Genomic DNA, 16,619 nt, shown 5'->3' with positions numbered 1-16,619 from the left:
TAAACAGGTGAAAAAAGAATGAAAAGGTGAAAAGGTTTAAGGGTGTAAGAACTCAAATAGGTGAGAAAAGGATGAACAGGTAAAAAGATGTAGAGTTAGAGGGTTGGAAGAGGTTAAAAAGGTGACAAGAATATTAAAATCTGTAGATTAAGAGGCCTGGAAGAGGTTAAAATGGTGATAACATATGAAAGGCTGTGGAGTAAGAGGGCAGAATGAGCATAAAAAGGTGAAAAAAAGACTGAAAAGGCCAAAAACGTGTAGAGTAAGAGGGGAGAAAGGTTAAAAAGGTGAAAAAAGGCTGACAGGTGAGAAGTTATAGGCAGAAAGAGGATAAAATGGCTGCAGACATGCTGCAGCGGGAGCAGAAACACAGACGAAAATGTCCCCATAAGGAATGAATGGGAGAATGCCTCCCAAACTCCTGCGATTTTTGGGAAACTGTTACAGTTATCGCCAAAACATGTTACATGGTGAGTAACAGGAGACATTGCTGAACGCACCCATGTTATTTTTATTTCTGTAGAGTGCATAATGAGGGCACAGGAGCGAGAGACAAAACATGTACCGTCTGCGATCCTCCAGAAATTTGGGCTCAAAATTAACATTGCTGCTTATGGGGAACAATCAGGTGTGCTTGTCGCTCTCGGGCTTCTAAATCCAGAACCGTAAGTCCTACAGCTGAAATGAGAACATCAGCTGAAACCCAACAAGATTTCCTACATTTATATGCCTATATTGTCTATGTCAAGTACAAGATGTGGGATCCAAGTCAAGCTGAAGCAAAAAAAAATCCCGTTTTCGGAGCTGCTCCTCACTCTGGGGTGCGGCAGTTGATGATGTCACGCACTCTAGCTCACGCAATACACACCCATTATAAACTCAGAAGACGGGCTTAAAATCCTTAAAACTAAAACTGCGACCATTTCAAAACCGTACAAGATTTTTAAAAACTGAATACAAGGTCAATAGTTCAAGGTTTTGTGATTCATTTAAAGTTCGAATGGTGTCTCTCGCTCAACGTATGAGGAACAAGAAGAGGTTGAAAGTCGATGAGTTTTGAAGAGGATTTGAAGCTTTTCCCATCTGCTGCAATGTTAGGAAGAAGGTTGAAAGAGCTGAAAAAGCTGAACATTTGAATGTTTGAATGGTTTGAATAGCTGAAAGTATGCCGAAGTTATAGCAGAATGAAATTTGAAAAAATCCCCATAAGAGTGAATGGGCAAAATTTTGCAGAAAAAGCTGAATATTTCCTAAAGTATAATAGTTAGAAAAGCCAAAAGTAATAGCCATCATGTCCTTAAAGAGCTGAACATTTTGATATTTGAATGGTTTGAATCGGTCAAAGTTTGAAGGAGTTGAAAAGTGCCAAAAAACGTACGGAAGAATAATAATAAACTCCAGAAGAACAATAGTGTGAATGCTTGCAGCATTCCCACTAATAAAAAGAGGCGCGAGCAATAACGACACCTATAGCTCTGCTATAGAGGTGTTCATAGTGGGTTGGCGAGCACAGCCCACTAATAAGAAGAAGAGGCGCTAGCAATAACAATAGTGGGCTGTGCTCCGCACAGTCCACTATGGACACCTATAGCTCTGCTATAGAGGTGTCCATAGTGGGCTGGCGAGCACAGCCCACTAATAAGAAGAGGCGCGAGGAATAACAATAGCACAGCCCACTATGGACACCTATAGCTCTGCTATAGAGGTGTTCATAGTGGGTTGGCGAGCACAGCCCACTAATAAGAAGAAGAGGCGCGAGCAATAACAATAGTGGGCTGTGCTCCGCACAGTCCACTATGGACACCTATAGCTCTGCTATAGAGGTGTCCATAGTGGGCTGGCGAGCACAGCCCACTAAAAAGAGGCGCGAGCAATAACAATAGTGGGCTGTGCTCCGCACAGCCCACTATGGACACCTATAGCTATGCTATAGAGGTGTCCATAGTGGGCTGGCGAGCACAGCCCACTAACTAGACAATTCCCCGCCGTGAAATCGCGAGAGTGGGCTGTGCGCTTTGCCCCGTGGCGAAAAGCAAACATGGCATCAGCAAAGTTTCCTCACCATCAAGCGGGAAAGGCCTTAAGGAACACACACATCAAGTTTTGTGGTCCTAGCTTCAGAAATGTGGAAATGGCAGTGAGTTAAAAAAGGGTGCAGTTTTGGAAATCCTTCTCCCGATGTACATTGGAGTAAATGGAGCATTTGAGAGCTACTCTTGTCGGTTAGCGGTCGATAATTCAAAAACCGTAAATCCTACCGATAAAGTAGACACATTGGGAGAAAGAACACGAGTGTGGCTACAACTCTGGAAAATATCACTGTTTTTGAGCTTAATTTGTGGCCAGGATCGTCACGGAAAGAGAACATTTCTGAGATACATTTTGAGTCCCCATCACTCTGTCAGTTGACCCCTGCCACTCTGCTGCACGAACATTCCGCCATACACACTCATTGAAACCCTGAATTTTTCCAAAATCACTCACCGCCATTCAAGGGTCACAGTTCAAAAACTACACATCGTAGGAAAAAAGTTCAAATACAACTTAAATACTCAGGACTTGTGCCTACATTTTAAAGCTGGAATGGTGTTTCCACGTAAACGTATGCCAGAGCAGGAGATGTTTGAAAAACGTTGCAGATTTGTGACTTTTTTGACCTCGTCCCATTCATTCCTTATGGAAAATTTGTCGTAGTTTTTCGCGACGTACGTCGTGAAAAATTTATATTTTCGTGAGAAAAATAATAGCATACCGAGTCCGCTCGAGCCGCACATTTTGATATATTTTTTGTTTGTATTCGCTCAACGGTGCGGGGCGAGTTAGAAACCGAAAAATGGTGGGAGGAAGAATAAGAAGAAGAAGAGGCGCGGTGAATAACACCGCACAGCCCACTATGGACACCTATAGCTCTGCTATAGAGGTGTCCATAGTGGGCTGGCGAGCACAGCCCACTAACTAGAAACATTTGCATTTCCTACGAAAATACAGTGTGAATGCTGAAGACTGAAGCGAAATCTGCTGAACGTACTGCCGGAAATGCACAAATTATAAGCTGAATGGTTGGGATTTTGCAGAAAAAGCTGAATTTTCCAGTAGCTGGAAAGGCAGAAAGGCTTAAAAGCAATAGGTTTAATGGGCTAACAAATTTGAACATTTTGACAGCAAAACAGTTTATCTAGCTGAACATGAAGTTGCATTGCTTGCAGCATTCACACTAATGAGTTATTTGTCAGTGTTGGATAGCTGTAGGCAATACACTACCCATAATCCTCAGCTACCGTTGCAATAGAGACGAAGCCAGTCCGCTTTGCTTGACAAAATCGTTTTAAAACAATTTATTTTAAATGAAACAGATTATGAATGTGAGATAATTAAAAGTGATTGAAGATTAAATCGGTGTCTAAAAACATCAACCCTTAGCTTTAGCGCGCTGTAAGGTCATCAGCTTTCAAGTTCGATGATTGGATGCTTTAATCGCAGTGCACCTTGGGAGTCGTAGTAGACGTCAGATTCATGTCGGGACTCTGGAAGATACTTAATTGACTCTCGTCATACCCAGGTAAGTTGTCATGAACTCTCCTGATCAATATACTGTCGATAAAAATGAAATATCTCGTTAAGAGCACTTTGTTAAAGAGAGAGAGCGAAACTTGAGGAGAACATCTTCTGTTACATTTTGTCCTTTGCAACGTGTGTTCATTTGAAAGCTTTTTGCTTGGCTAGCTAGCTTACTAACGTTAGTACGGTTTTAACAATGTAGTAGTTGCTAAAATGGCTTCACCAGAAGGGCCAGAACTGTTTAAGTACAATTGCACTAGTTAGCTGCATCTCCTATAAAAAACAAAAGGGACTGATAATGTTAAAATACACACTAAAGCAATAACTCTAAAAAAATCTTCAATTTGACACGTTAATGAGAAGTTCCCATGCTACAAACTGACATTTCATTCAAAACTTTATTGGTATTGTTATATTTGCCATTGCATATTAAGCTGATTTTTTTTTATTTTTAAAGCCTTCACAGTACATCCAGATTGGATTGCACTGTATGGCAGACATTCCAGTTAGTCTACAGTACACATAATATCAACATCCAATGATTTCTTACTGATTTCCTGCTGCTTTTATTGTCTGTCTCAGCCTATTGCAGCATTGCATGTGTATTTAGCAATAACTAAATGCTTAATAAAATATTCTCCAGATTTTTTTAAAATCAGAAATCAGAGATAGGCCCATATTTAGAGTGTATGCAGCAAGCTACAGTAAAACGAATGTGATACTGGAGATTTAAACCAGCGGAAGTTTACACACTATGTCCAGTATTAACAGAATATTACATCTTCTATCACTCCATTTGCAATAGGACTATTATGCATGAATATACATGCACTGTATCACCCGACAGCAAACATATCTGAGATTATCCCACTATGTTGCAGTTTTATTTGCAGAATGACAAAGCCCAAATCAAGGCCGTGCCCCTCCTGCCAGGCCCCAAATTCCCTTGCGAGGAAGACCTGTGCACAGTGTGTGGGCCCTCTTCAAAGTAATGAAGAATTAAAAAAAAAAAAGCAAAGCTGCAGGAACTGATGGTGTTGTCCAGGACATCATCAAGAAAATGAAAAAGCTATATGAGCACCTCCTGAAAAGTAAGATCATCCTTGCATAGTGTATTGGTCATGGGCTCTGTGTCACTACATTCCGCAAATGTAAATATACATGTTACATCTAGCCCATTGCAGCATTGACAACTCATGCACTCTGAGCCTTTTTAGAGAACACAACCTCTGCTGTAGTCTGGAACCAATGCTGTCATGTTATCAATGTGGACACCAAGATAGTGATATGAACAAACCACATTAATGGAAGTGCTGTTAAGAATTACAGGTCACCTGGTACCCTAATGCCCAGGACACACAGAATACCTAAGCAGCACATGTGCTTAGTGTTATGGCTTGCTTTTCATTTTGGCATCAAACAGGTCAGAGCAGTGACACTGTCGACATGAGCAGTGCGAGTTATGCACGTGTCAAACATGGCTACTGTTGCGCTTCATTGGGAGTTTTGTATTCTTGTCTATTTTTCCTCTGACACGCACGCGGTTCTCTGCAAAAATAGACCTGGAAATGACCTATAGACAGTCATATGGACATCATACCAGTGTTTCACTACAGCTTTAATGTCTGTATCTGCAGAATATGACACAGACATGACGAGAACACACAACAGGGGAAGGACCAGATTTTTACAATATCTCTTTTCTTTTCTTCCCTCCCTCTCTCCCTGCAGCTCTTTTGCTCTTTCAACATGTGTAAGGTAAAATCACATTATCATATTTATTGATAATTATCAATAAATATACTTGACATTTTTTGATACTTGATAGTATTGAAGTAGTTCGGTCAGTACCATAAAAGTATTGAAGTTCAATGCCCAGCCCTGCAGACGCAGCAGCTCAGCAAGGCCACCCATGTGCTGCTCAAGCAGCCTATGTGTCCTTGGTCTAATGGTCAAGCACCATCGCTTAAGTCTTCCTTACATTTAAATGTCAGATGGTTAGTATCACAGCAATGTATAGTGTGTAATCTCAGTGTTGTCAGATGATGTATTATTTTTTTTTCTGAACATCAAACTAAGGATAGCATTGTCATAAGAGAATTTCAGTATGTTGTTATCTGGGTGTAAATGAGTGAAAATTAATTTTCTCCCCATTTGACAGTGGCTCCATTTGGTGACTCTACCCATGTAGGCATAGTTACATACCAACATCCAGAGCTCTTTATAACAATTGCCCCCATGTATGTAGCACCTTCTATAGCGAAATGACATGCATTCAAAACTTCACTGAGGTCAAGGTTCAAAGGTCAGCAGCTCAGGCCAGGAGCTACTTACCATCTTCAGGCTGGCATTATGTTAATCTCCAGATTGAGACCTTTCCAACGGTGTATTTGGTTTAGTCCTACGACAAAGTTTTAATTTGGCCCAAACTTGGCCCAGGCTTACTTTCCACTGACCCCTTTGGAGGCCCAACCTCAACAATGCAACTCCTACTACTACTACACTTATGTATCATAACCAAGGAAAATTATGAACTATTTGAGGCTTTTACAGTATAACATGAACCTGTGCGCACCTGTATCAGTCAAAAAAGGCAGCCAATAAGGTGTTTGAAAGGTACTTTTTAAGGATGTTACTGGAATATGAAGTACACACAGCATATGATGCTATTAAAATATGTTTTATTATCATAGCTTACATGTGTATGAAACATAACCAAGCAAAATAAGGATTATTAAAGGCTTCTGCTACGTGCCATGAACCTGTGCTCACCTGTATCAGTCATAAAAGGCAGCCGATAAGGTGTTTGAAAGGTACTTTTCAAGGATGTTACTGGAATATGAAGTACACACAGCATATGATGCTATTAAAATATGTTTTATTATCATAGCTTACATGTGTATGAAACATAACCAAGCAAAATTAGGATTATTAAAGGCTTCTGCTACGTGCCATGAACCTGTGCTCACCTGTATCAGTCATAAAAGGCAGCCGATAAGGTGTTTGAAAGGTACTTTTCAAGGATGTTACTGGAATATGAAGTACACAACGCATTTGATGGTATCAAAAAATGTTTCATTATAGTAGCTCATATATGTTTCATGACATCTGGTGACGTCTTCGTCCTTGGCTATGAAGATCCCGTCAAAGATGGCCTGTTCCTCAGATCTAAATAAAACAAAGGGACAGTTTATGATACCTCGCATTCTAAGGTTAATTGGTGCATATTAAGAGACTAAAGTTTTGTTAGTAGTTCAAACACTGTGACGTTATAAATATATTATAGTACCTAGCTGCATTCTTAAAACGGTAATGCTTGCGGTTTCCATCCACAGAAACAGCAAGCATTTTCGGGCTGCACGCAGGACAGGTGAAGGGCTCCTCCTTGCAGATGCTGTCCACCTCATATCGCACAGCCTCCCATTCAAAGAAACTTTTTGTAAAGCTGTCAGCTGAGATCTTCCCGGCCTATCACAAAAAAGGACATCAATAGCTAATGATATTTAAAAAATAAATTATAAGGACACAGCTTTTCAACACACAAATCAAATACATCAAAAAAGACTAATAACTTCAATACTCACACGGCCAAAGCAGACAGTTCGCTGATCTAACATTCTTAAAAATGCCTGACAGGAAAGACCAGGTGCAGCCATTTTCATTTCTTCAAATGAGAAGAAAACATCTGTTGCATAAATGGTGGCAAAGTGAAGGGTAGCTGGCCAGTAGTCACTCCGAAGAAGGTCATCAACTCCAGCAGTCCATGTGGCTTTGCATGATTCACAAACCAACTCAGGCATGCTGAGCTCATGTCGTCCTTGAAAAAACAAACAAACAACAAAAACAAATATAAAACACACTGTAATGCAATATTTTCCCGCTTAATTATATATATTAATTAGGGGTGTCAACGTCTACACGTGTAAACGGATACACGGATAACAAATCATAACCGTTTAGAAAAATCAATAACCGTTTACACGTCTTCCTCCTACCTCCTCCTCCTACCTCCTCCTCCTCCTCGTTCATTTCTCATCAATATATATAGTATTCAGGGTTTCCCCTACATGTAATTGACTGTGGCACACCGCCACGGCAAAAAATAAAAGCCACCACACCTTAAAAATTCAGGCATAAATAAATCCAGTGGAAATATTTTACCGTCGTCTTCCACCGCAGTCTTTGACGTTAACTAGCATGTTGGATATTTAGCCTGATAATTGGCTAGAGGATTAAAATGGTCACTTAGACCAGAGTCCTGCACTGGTCACCGCATCCGACCCGTTATCCGACAGTAGCACAGATTACATTCCATACCAGAGCCGACCCGCTATAAATTGATACCGACGCCCGAAGGAAAATTGGACGGACGCAATTTTTAAAAGTAAAAGTAAGATAATGTTACCTGAAAGCTTCAGATAATAACATTAACTAACTATACACTTAAATGTTCCCACTAGTGCAGTTATCCGCATACATAATAGATGAATGGGGCACAATGTTACGTTGATATAAAAAAACAAAACAAAACCCGCAGCCACAGCCAGTGTCGCGTCACGTCACGTCACGTCACTTCAAGTTGACTGGGGGACACGATGGCGGCGGTCAACAAGCGGAGCACTGTGTGTTTTTTGAACAAACTGCCAGTGGAAATCAAGTTGAGTGTAGGCTATGTCAGGCAAAGTTGGCTTACAACAACAGCACGGGATCCATGCTAAACCACCTGTGATGGAAACACCCGAACAATTTGGAGGGAGAGACTGCTGCTGGCATCGGTGCTACCACAACTGCGATAGAAAGAGATCATAAATCTCCGACGTGTAAGCGTGTACACGTCGGTTAGAAGCCCTGTTTACACGTGTAGAACAAATTGTAAACGTTGACACCCCTAATATTAATTATATATAATTATATATGTTTTTGTTCGAATGTGGTAAATATTACTCAATTGTGGTATTAAGATTTCATATACAAAGCTATAACAAACATGTACGAGTTGTTGAGAAGGGATAAATATTATTAAAAAGATACTTTTCAAACAGGACAAAAGTTCTCCACATTCCTACCATTCATTGTGATCACAGCCACAGCCTTTCCTGGTTTGAGCCTCAATGCCTCTGTTGGACAACCACAGATTTTGTCAGGCATCTCCACGGGTACAAACCGCACTGGAAAAAAAAAAAATCAAACATGAATTAAGATTCTTTTGTATCGACTGGGAAATAAAACATTTATAGATTTCTGAATCCACTTGAAGGCTGAATTTAACATGAGAAAATTAAAAAAGACTTAATGGACATGAAGCATACTGCTGAAAAGAATTAAAGACATCTTGAGGAAACTAAAATTTTCAACTAATGTGCTCAGCAAGTCCAGCACGGAAATATATTTTGTACACTTGCAAACCAGAACTTACCACAGGGGCAAAGGGCCTTATTCAGTACAAATGTTGTTGGGGGCAATGGCTGGAAGAATCCTGCGGTACTGGCATCTCTGTTGTGGAGGGGGTGTCTGATGTGCATGCTGGCATCACATTCAGCACAGAAGAAGGGGTGGGGTCGACAATCACGACAACGGACAACAGCTGTATTACTCCAACACTGTTGGCAGATGTGGGATTCCACATTTTCTTGTGCCATTGCGGTGTTAACCAGACGTGGTCTCTCTGCCCTCCAGCTCTCTGCAAAGAGACTTTTTCGTGTGCTCCAGTTTGATGTAGCCAGAAGAGAAGCTCTTGAGGTTGGTGCTTCCACCTCATCTCCTGTGGCATCGTTAAGTGAATGCTGGAGATCTCGTAGAAACCCCTCTGTTAAAATGGTACAAAAAAGTTAAAAGTCAGTGTACTGTATGGAGTGGCTGTGAAAGGTGTAACTGCAGTGCAAAATTCTGGCAAATTTGTATTCAAATACAAAGATAGAGTTTACATCTAAACTCTGTATCACATACACCATACGGATACAAGTCCAAATGTCTGAACTTTATGCTTTGGGCTTATGGAGAACAAATAACGTACATACCAACAGTCTCTGGAGCAAAGACCACCTCAGAGTTCGTGTCGGGAGCATTGACAGGGGGATGCGTCTTCTGACTGTAACCAGCTGTATCAGAATAAAAAAATATTAATAATAATAATTCTACCATTAAAATGTTCTATTTGTCCCAACTAGGGCTGTCAAAGTTAACTCGTTAATTGCGCATTAACGCAACATCCTTTTAACGCCGTTCATTTTTTTAACGCGCGATTAATGCTCGGTATTTTTAAAAAAAGGAACGCGCATTGTTTGATTTACGGCCGTCAGTGGCACCTGTAGTCTTGATCCAGAGGGTGGCAGAGGAATAAGAAAGGGAATCAGTAGAAGAAGAAGCAGGGTTGGCGGTGCGGGAAAAACACGGTGGACTGAAAAGCGAAAGTGAAAGTAAATGGAGAAAGGACTTATGAACGGCAAATTCACTTTCAAAACACTGCCAGGTGGTTCGGTGATAGGACAAAAGTTATCTGCACGCACTGACGACATGAAATGAGTTACCACTGAAGTAAGTCGAGTCTCAAATATCATTTGCAAGTCAAACACACGGCAGATGCAGAAAGCCCACCGCCCCCCTCACCAAAATCACCATATTTTGATCCCATTTAGGGTGAGGGGATATTTTTTGAGCCTTTCATTTTCCTGCATGATTTGAAATGTCGAATAAACATTTTCATAAAGCAAGCATATTTGCCCTTTTTTATGTTGTTTAAAGTATTGAGAACATGAAAAAATACATTAAGGTACATTTAGAACAGAAAGAAATGTGCCAAAAAAATTGCGATTAATTTGCGATTAATCGCAAGTTAACTATGGACAAAATGCGACTAATAGCAATTTGAAAAATTAATCGTTTGACAGCCCTAGTCCCAACACATGTTAGCCTGGTTTCCAGAGTAAAATAGCACAATCTCACTGCCAAACTTTTATCTACATGAGGTGTAGTTGTATCTGTTACCATACCACCAAACCAAAGCCGGTAACTCCTAAAGTTATCCTTTGTACTCCAATATATTATTGTTTTCCCCCTTGTACCACACATAAAGCTTTACGTTTTCCTTGATTTGAAACACACAAATGCCGAGATCTTTAAAATATCATGAAGGCAAAAACAATACTGACCCTGGCTTGACTGATTCCTGCTTGATCGTGGTCTTGCATGGATTAAGTTTCTGTCACTGTTTCTCTTCTTCCACCTCACCATTGGCACAGGTGCCACTGGTGCTGCTGCTTCCTCTTCCTGCAGCTCACCAAGCAAGTCATCAACCCTCTCGAGATCCTCAATGAGCTCTCGCTGATAAGTCAGGTTATCCACACTCATAAGCAGATCCTGGAGTTCGGAATCACTCATGATGAAGGGCAGAGACACAGACGGACTGACAAAAAAGACTGGCAACAAGAGAGTTGGACAGGAGTAAACGGAGTTGCAACAGAGCGATAGACATATAAAACAAAGCAAAGACAAGCACAACGAGAGAGAGAGAGAGAAAAAAGGTTTACAGGTACAACACAGCAAGGACAGACGTGGCTCTTAAATATGGAGGACCAAACCTGACATAAGTATAAATAAATGCATAAATAAATACATAAATAAATAAATACATGCTGAAATAAATGTATAAATAAATAAATGCATAAATAAATACATGCATAAATAAATGAATAAATAAATAAATGCTGAAATAAATGTATAAATAAATAAATAAATAAATAAAAGTGTAAATAAAAGAATAAATGCTTTTTATTTATTTATACATTTCTGTTCACCTACATTTATTTATTTCTGTATTTCTGTTCACCTACATATATTTATTTCTGTATTTCTGTGTCCATATGTAAATGAGGAGGTAGGAGGTCCTAACCTCAGTCAAGAGCATGATTGGTTACAGGAGTGTGCTCGATGAGGGTCTACTACTTCTGCCTTACTAGCAGCGCTGATTCCTGTACACTGTACAGGAATGTTGCTGGCTACCAGCAAGCCCGCTCAGCTAACTGTTAGCTACAGTTGTTGACATTTGTTCATGTAGCTCTGGTTTAGTTATGAATTTGACTGGCGTTCATTTTAACTTGCGAGGGTCCCAGGTGTGCTGGTGGTGTGGTTTGAGAATCCCGTCTGGAGAGAGAGGGGTCCTCAGCCATGTCCGCTAACCAGGAAAAACATTCTGCTCATCGCTCCAAGTCATGTATATGTGTATTCTAGACGAGCGCTACAGAGCACAAATCGTCCAAAAGTGCATGTTGTTGGTGTCATATCTTTGTCGTATGCCTGAAACTGAATTATCCATGACACCACTGCTGTCATGAAGAAATCTTCAATATGGTCATTAAGTGTCATTTTGTCAATCACTAACCACATGATTGACAACATTCATGAAGACTCTTTCATCTTCATGGCAGCTGTCAAGTCAATTTTATGCACAACCCTTCAAATACAATTACACCAAAATAAAGATGAACTTCAAAGACAGCCTTTTTAATTCTGTACTAGCTAACGGCAGCTAGCCAGCTAGCCAGCAAAGGTTACTGCACATTTGTTATATTTTACTAAATCTCATCAATAATCCAGTCCTATAAATTAAAACTCTGCATTCTAAAGGCGCTCACAACAACATTTGGGATGATTCAATAATTTTTTTTGGCTTAGATTTTCATATTTTCTCTATCTCTGTTACTTGATTAATTCACCGTGACACTTACCAACAGGAGGGAAAACTGCCTTCGGCATTGTCGCATACGATGACGTCATAAATGCGCGTTTCTGATTTAGAATACAAATCTTTATTTATGACAATACACAAACAGTAATCGATTTTGATGTTAACTATTAATCACTTTAAATCAGTTCACATTCACATTCTATTTCATTTTGAAATAAATGTTGTCAAGCAAAGCGGACTGGCGTCGTCTCTATAGCAATGGTAGCTGAGGATTATGGGTAGTAGTGTATTGCCTACAGCTATCCAACACTGACAAACAACTCTTTCTCTCTCCGAATCTAAGGGGAAAAACACGAAAATCGATGTACAGGAAATTAACCCACTAATGTTGTGTAATTAACAAGGACACAATGGTGTTTCTGCCTTGAGAAATGTTGCGGTTATCATTGTGAAAATCACCGTTAACGTGAAAACGGACAGTAACAGTGCGTTCTTACTAAAGCGCACAAAGAGGAAAAAGATCCCGGAAGTCATTCAATGTGTATTGGGAGCCAGGCGGACAAGGATGGAAAGGTGGAACAGGCGGAGGCGGGAGGAATAGGAGGATAAGGAGGGGGAAAAAAGTTAAAAATCCTCCAATTTTATGTAATGAGCTATGATGCGTCTAGGTGGAAAGGGGTAGAGTCCTAAAGAGAGTCTCTCTTTAGGACTCTAGAAAGGGGGAAAAGCCATGCGATAACCAATGGGGATGTCTCGTTCTGCTGTCGTCCCTCGGGCAGGTCGGTCCCAGAGAAACACCCTCGTAACTTTGGTTCCTACCAAACATTCGTTCAGAAATGACGTGGAAACCTTAATTACGGTCATTACTCGTCACCTCTCTGATGTGTCTGCAGCTGAGCACTGTGATGCATGTCTCTCTCCCCGGGCCGAGAGAGTTATCATACCGTAAATGACCAAATAATAGCCAGGGCGTTTATTTGGGACCAGGTGGCAATTTGGGACAGGCGTTTAATTCCTTCCTCTCAGCACTCGCTGCAAACTCCTCATCTCTGCTGTCACTCACGGTGGCGTACATTTGTGTCGCCATCGCCCTGATCATCATGCGGGACACTCTCTCGTGTTGTCCCCGTTTGCTGATCACCCATCCCCGCATGTTTATCTCAGGCTCCTCGCTAGCCTTCTTCCTCCCTCCAGCAGGCAGCCTGGCCCTGTTGCTGTCCTCCTCGGACAGACGCTGAAGCTCAGTTTGATTTTTTTCTCTTGGGGTCGACAGAGAAACATCTAGGCGCAGCAGAAATAAGTAAATACATACTGATGAGGACTGATGCCCTCGCCGTCTTTAAGCGACGCGGTCGGGTTAATAAATTGAAGTGAATGGAAGGCTGGAGCACTGGCTCTAAGAGTCAAATATCGACGCGGATGGAATTACATTAGAATCAGTTGAAAGCCCGCTGTGTCGGATTAAGAAGCTGCGGGAGGCCTTGTGCGCCAGAAACTGACGCAGAAGGGCCCTGACCAAGTGTCGGTTTTTGACGAGCTGGGAGTGAGACTGTGTTGCCCAGGCAGTCAACGGTACTCTCGTTTTGCCCTGGCCCATGCCAACATATTCCAGCTTAGAAAACGTTTTCAAATGCATTATTTCACAAAATCCTGATAACTTAGACCCGACGGAGAATGTGTGTATGTACCGCTTGACCGACCGGGTCTCTGGGTTTGCATGTGGAGACCGTGTTGATCGCGAACTAGAAGTTTGCGGTTAGCGTTAGCTGGTACTATGTGACACTGCTTGGTTAGTTTCTGTAAAATTGCTAAATAAACACAGCTAAATACTTGCACATGCAGACATTTCCCTAGGACACGCATTACATAATGTGCAAGATCAGAAATTTAATACACAGAATGATTCTGCTGTAGCACTAACTTGTGTGGTCAGAGAAGCTAATGTTAGCGGTTAGCTGCTAACCTTACCTTGTTCTCAATGGCAAAACACAGTACATCGAGCACGAGTTCAGCCTTATCTACAGAAACACACAGCACATTATTTGTATACTTGCATGTCCTTCGTCTGCAAGTATTCCTTTGAGTACAAGTATGCCGACTACTCCTGCCTTGTACTGGCCCAAATTGGTGAAACAGTCAGCGTCAAAGTGGTGCGCACACAACAGTTTTTTGCCAACTTCAGCTGGGACATTGCCCTCAAAAATAAATTCAATCCATGCTGCTCTTTTGTCCTCTGCAGCTGGGAGACAATGGAGTGTTTTGTGCTGGTCCTTGCAACCAACAACAGTGCATTTCTCCTTGCTAGGGGTTGCCACCTTTCAGAAATTAAAATAAGGGACGCCCACCACGGCTCCTCGGGCCATGACCACCACGGGCCCGACTCCTGTGGGGCAGGGCGCCCGCAGCAGTGGTATGTTTTATTTTGAGCAGGTGTTTTTAGTAAAGGGGTAATCAAGAGAGCAATTAATCATACTTAAAGCTTAAAATGCTTTATTACTTATGAACAAATTCTCTTATAAAGTGCATTTAATTAAATCTCGAATGAAATCTGTTTGTGTGGAGTGTGCAACAATGAACTTTTAAAATATAAACCAAATAAACGGAGAACTTAATTCAACTTTTTAAGTGCATAACTATGGGGACTTTCTTTGAATGTTTTTACTTAAAGAAAACTGGCTGCTGCCTGTCCTATGAGTTGAAAGGAAGTCAGGTTATCCAAACAGTTAAACCACACTAATAGAATTTATGTAATGATCACTGAACACTGTATTCCTCAAAAATATAAACATTTTGACAAAGAATACACAGAAAGGTCTACAAACATTTTTAATCTAAATGTGTATATATGTGTTAAAGAATAAACATTTTCTCTAAACAAACGTATTTATGCATTTATTAACTGTTAATCCATAAATATGATTGGTTCTTTAAATGGCCATATATATTATTCATATAGGCTAATACTACTGTATATTAAATAAATTATCTTTAAAAACTCAACATCCTAAACAATCAAACCACAAAAGTTTACTAAAATAGGCTATGCCCATGCACTGACATCTTCTGGCAAAAGCACAACCAGATGGGAAATCACTCATGTCACTCAACATAATGTCCCATCAGTCTCAAGAGATGATAGGGGTATGAAGAACTGTGACACTGCTTGGGTCTTCTGTGTTCTTATGCGTCTGCAGTGTTTTTTTTTTTTTGATCAAATATTTATTTATTTCCATTCAAACACAATGCAATGATGATGTACAGTCACTGAACATACCGTTACATCACCCCACCCCCACCCCCACCCCATATACCAAAAAAAACAAAACCACTATTTCAAATGCAAAGGAAAAAAGACAAATAAAATAAAATAAAAATAGAATCAGGAGACAGCAGCTAAAGCAAACAACAAAAAGAAAAAACAGAAAGCAGACAAACCGACAGAGAAGGGACTCGTGGAGCAGTTAATATAGAGCTGCTGAGTGATTCAAGATGCATGAAGTGAGTGGTTCAGACACACCACGGATCACAAGCATTAGAGTGTGACCTTCAGTGCCTCAGCCGTAGTGAGCCACATATTTACATTCGCCTCTTTGGCCCCATTTATACGGGCTGTCGACAGCTCCATGAACGTAACATCAAGAAAGGTTAAAACCCATTGTCTGATGGACAAAGTGTGAGGGGGCTTCCAATGTACTGCGATCATTTTCTTAGCAGCTGTTAGACCTGCCAACATCACACGTTTCTGACATGTAGGGACTTGAAGTGCCGAAAGATCATTTAATAATAATACTGGTATGGTCACAGGTACTGTCTCTGAGATGAGCGCCGTCAGTTCAGCGGCCACACCCTGCCAAAATCGCGCAACGGGAGGACACTCCCACATCATGTGAAGGAAAGTGCCAGTGGTTTTCAATGTACACAGGGTGCATGAGGGATCATTGATAACTTTCATAAAATGTAGCTTACGCGGGGTCAGGTAGGTCCTGTGTATAAAATTATTATGGATCTGTTGATGATCAGGGTTTTGTGAGGCAAGTTTGATACTGGCCCACACCTTGTCCCAGTCAAAATCCTGATCCAATCCAGGGACATCACCCCTCCATAACCTGTCAACTGGGAGCGTTTTGTAGGTGGCCTCAAGCAGGTGTAAGTATAGAGTGGATACCATACCCCTCGCAGCTCTTTTAGTAAGAATCAGCTCATGAAGTGGATGTGTGGGCAGAGGGTGTTGCCACGGCACCCCGTGTGCTTTAAGGGCTGCTCTCAGTTGTAGATAGAAAAAGAAGGAGGTGCCTGGCAGATTAAAGCTATTCTTGATGTCTTGAAAGGAGCGTAAACCGTCAAAACCAAAAATATCACCCAAAAACTGTATCCCTCT

At 41.0% G+C, this 16,619-nt stretch overlaps 1 protein-coding gene across 1 annotated transcript; it reads right to left on the bottom strand.

The window, feature by feature from the left end:
- Window positions 1-6,584: 6,584 nt before the first annotated feature.
- Window positions 6,585-9,127, bottom strand: LOC115588112 (uncharacterized). Its single transcript, XM_030428493.1, has 5 exons — window positions 8,975-9,127; window positions 8,625-8,726; window positions 7,143-7,375; window positions 6,848-7,026; window positions 6,585-6,726 (listed from the first exon to the last, which is right to left on the bottom strand). Exons 1-5 carry the CDS (start codon window positions 9,078-9,080, stop codon window positions 6,585-6,587), a joined length of 762 nt encoding a protein of 253 aa, XP_030284353.1. The 5' UTR covers window positions 9,081-9,127.
- Window positions 9,128-16,619: the final 7,492 nt, after the last annotated feature.

The sequence above is a fragment of the Sparus aurata genome, chromosome 9 (genome assembly GCF_900880675.1).
Source record: "Sparus aurata chromosome 9, fSpaAur1.1, whole genome shotgun sequence".
Classification (NCBI taxonomy): domain Eukaryota; kingdom Metazoa; phylum Chordata; class Actinopteri; order Spariformes; family Sparidae; genus Sparus; species Sparus aurata.
This window is presented reverse-complemented; position numbering and strand designations above follow the sequence as displayed.

Coding starts and splice junctions, on each gene's coding strand:
- LOC115588112 (XM_030428493.1), bottom strand. CDS start 9,080: ATGCACATCAGACACCCCCTCCACAACAGAGATGCCAGTACCGCAGGA. Junction 7,376..8,624: donor GGCTGTGATCACAATGAATG/GTAGGAATGTGG, acceptor TGTTTTTTCAAG/GACGACATGAGCTCAGCATG. Junction 6,727..6,847: donor CGTTTTAAGAATGCAGCTAG/GTACTATAATAT, acceptor TGTTTTATTTAG/ATCTGAGGAACAGGCCATCT.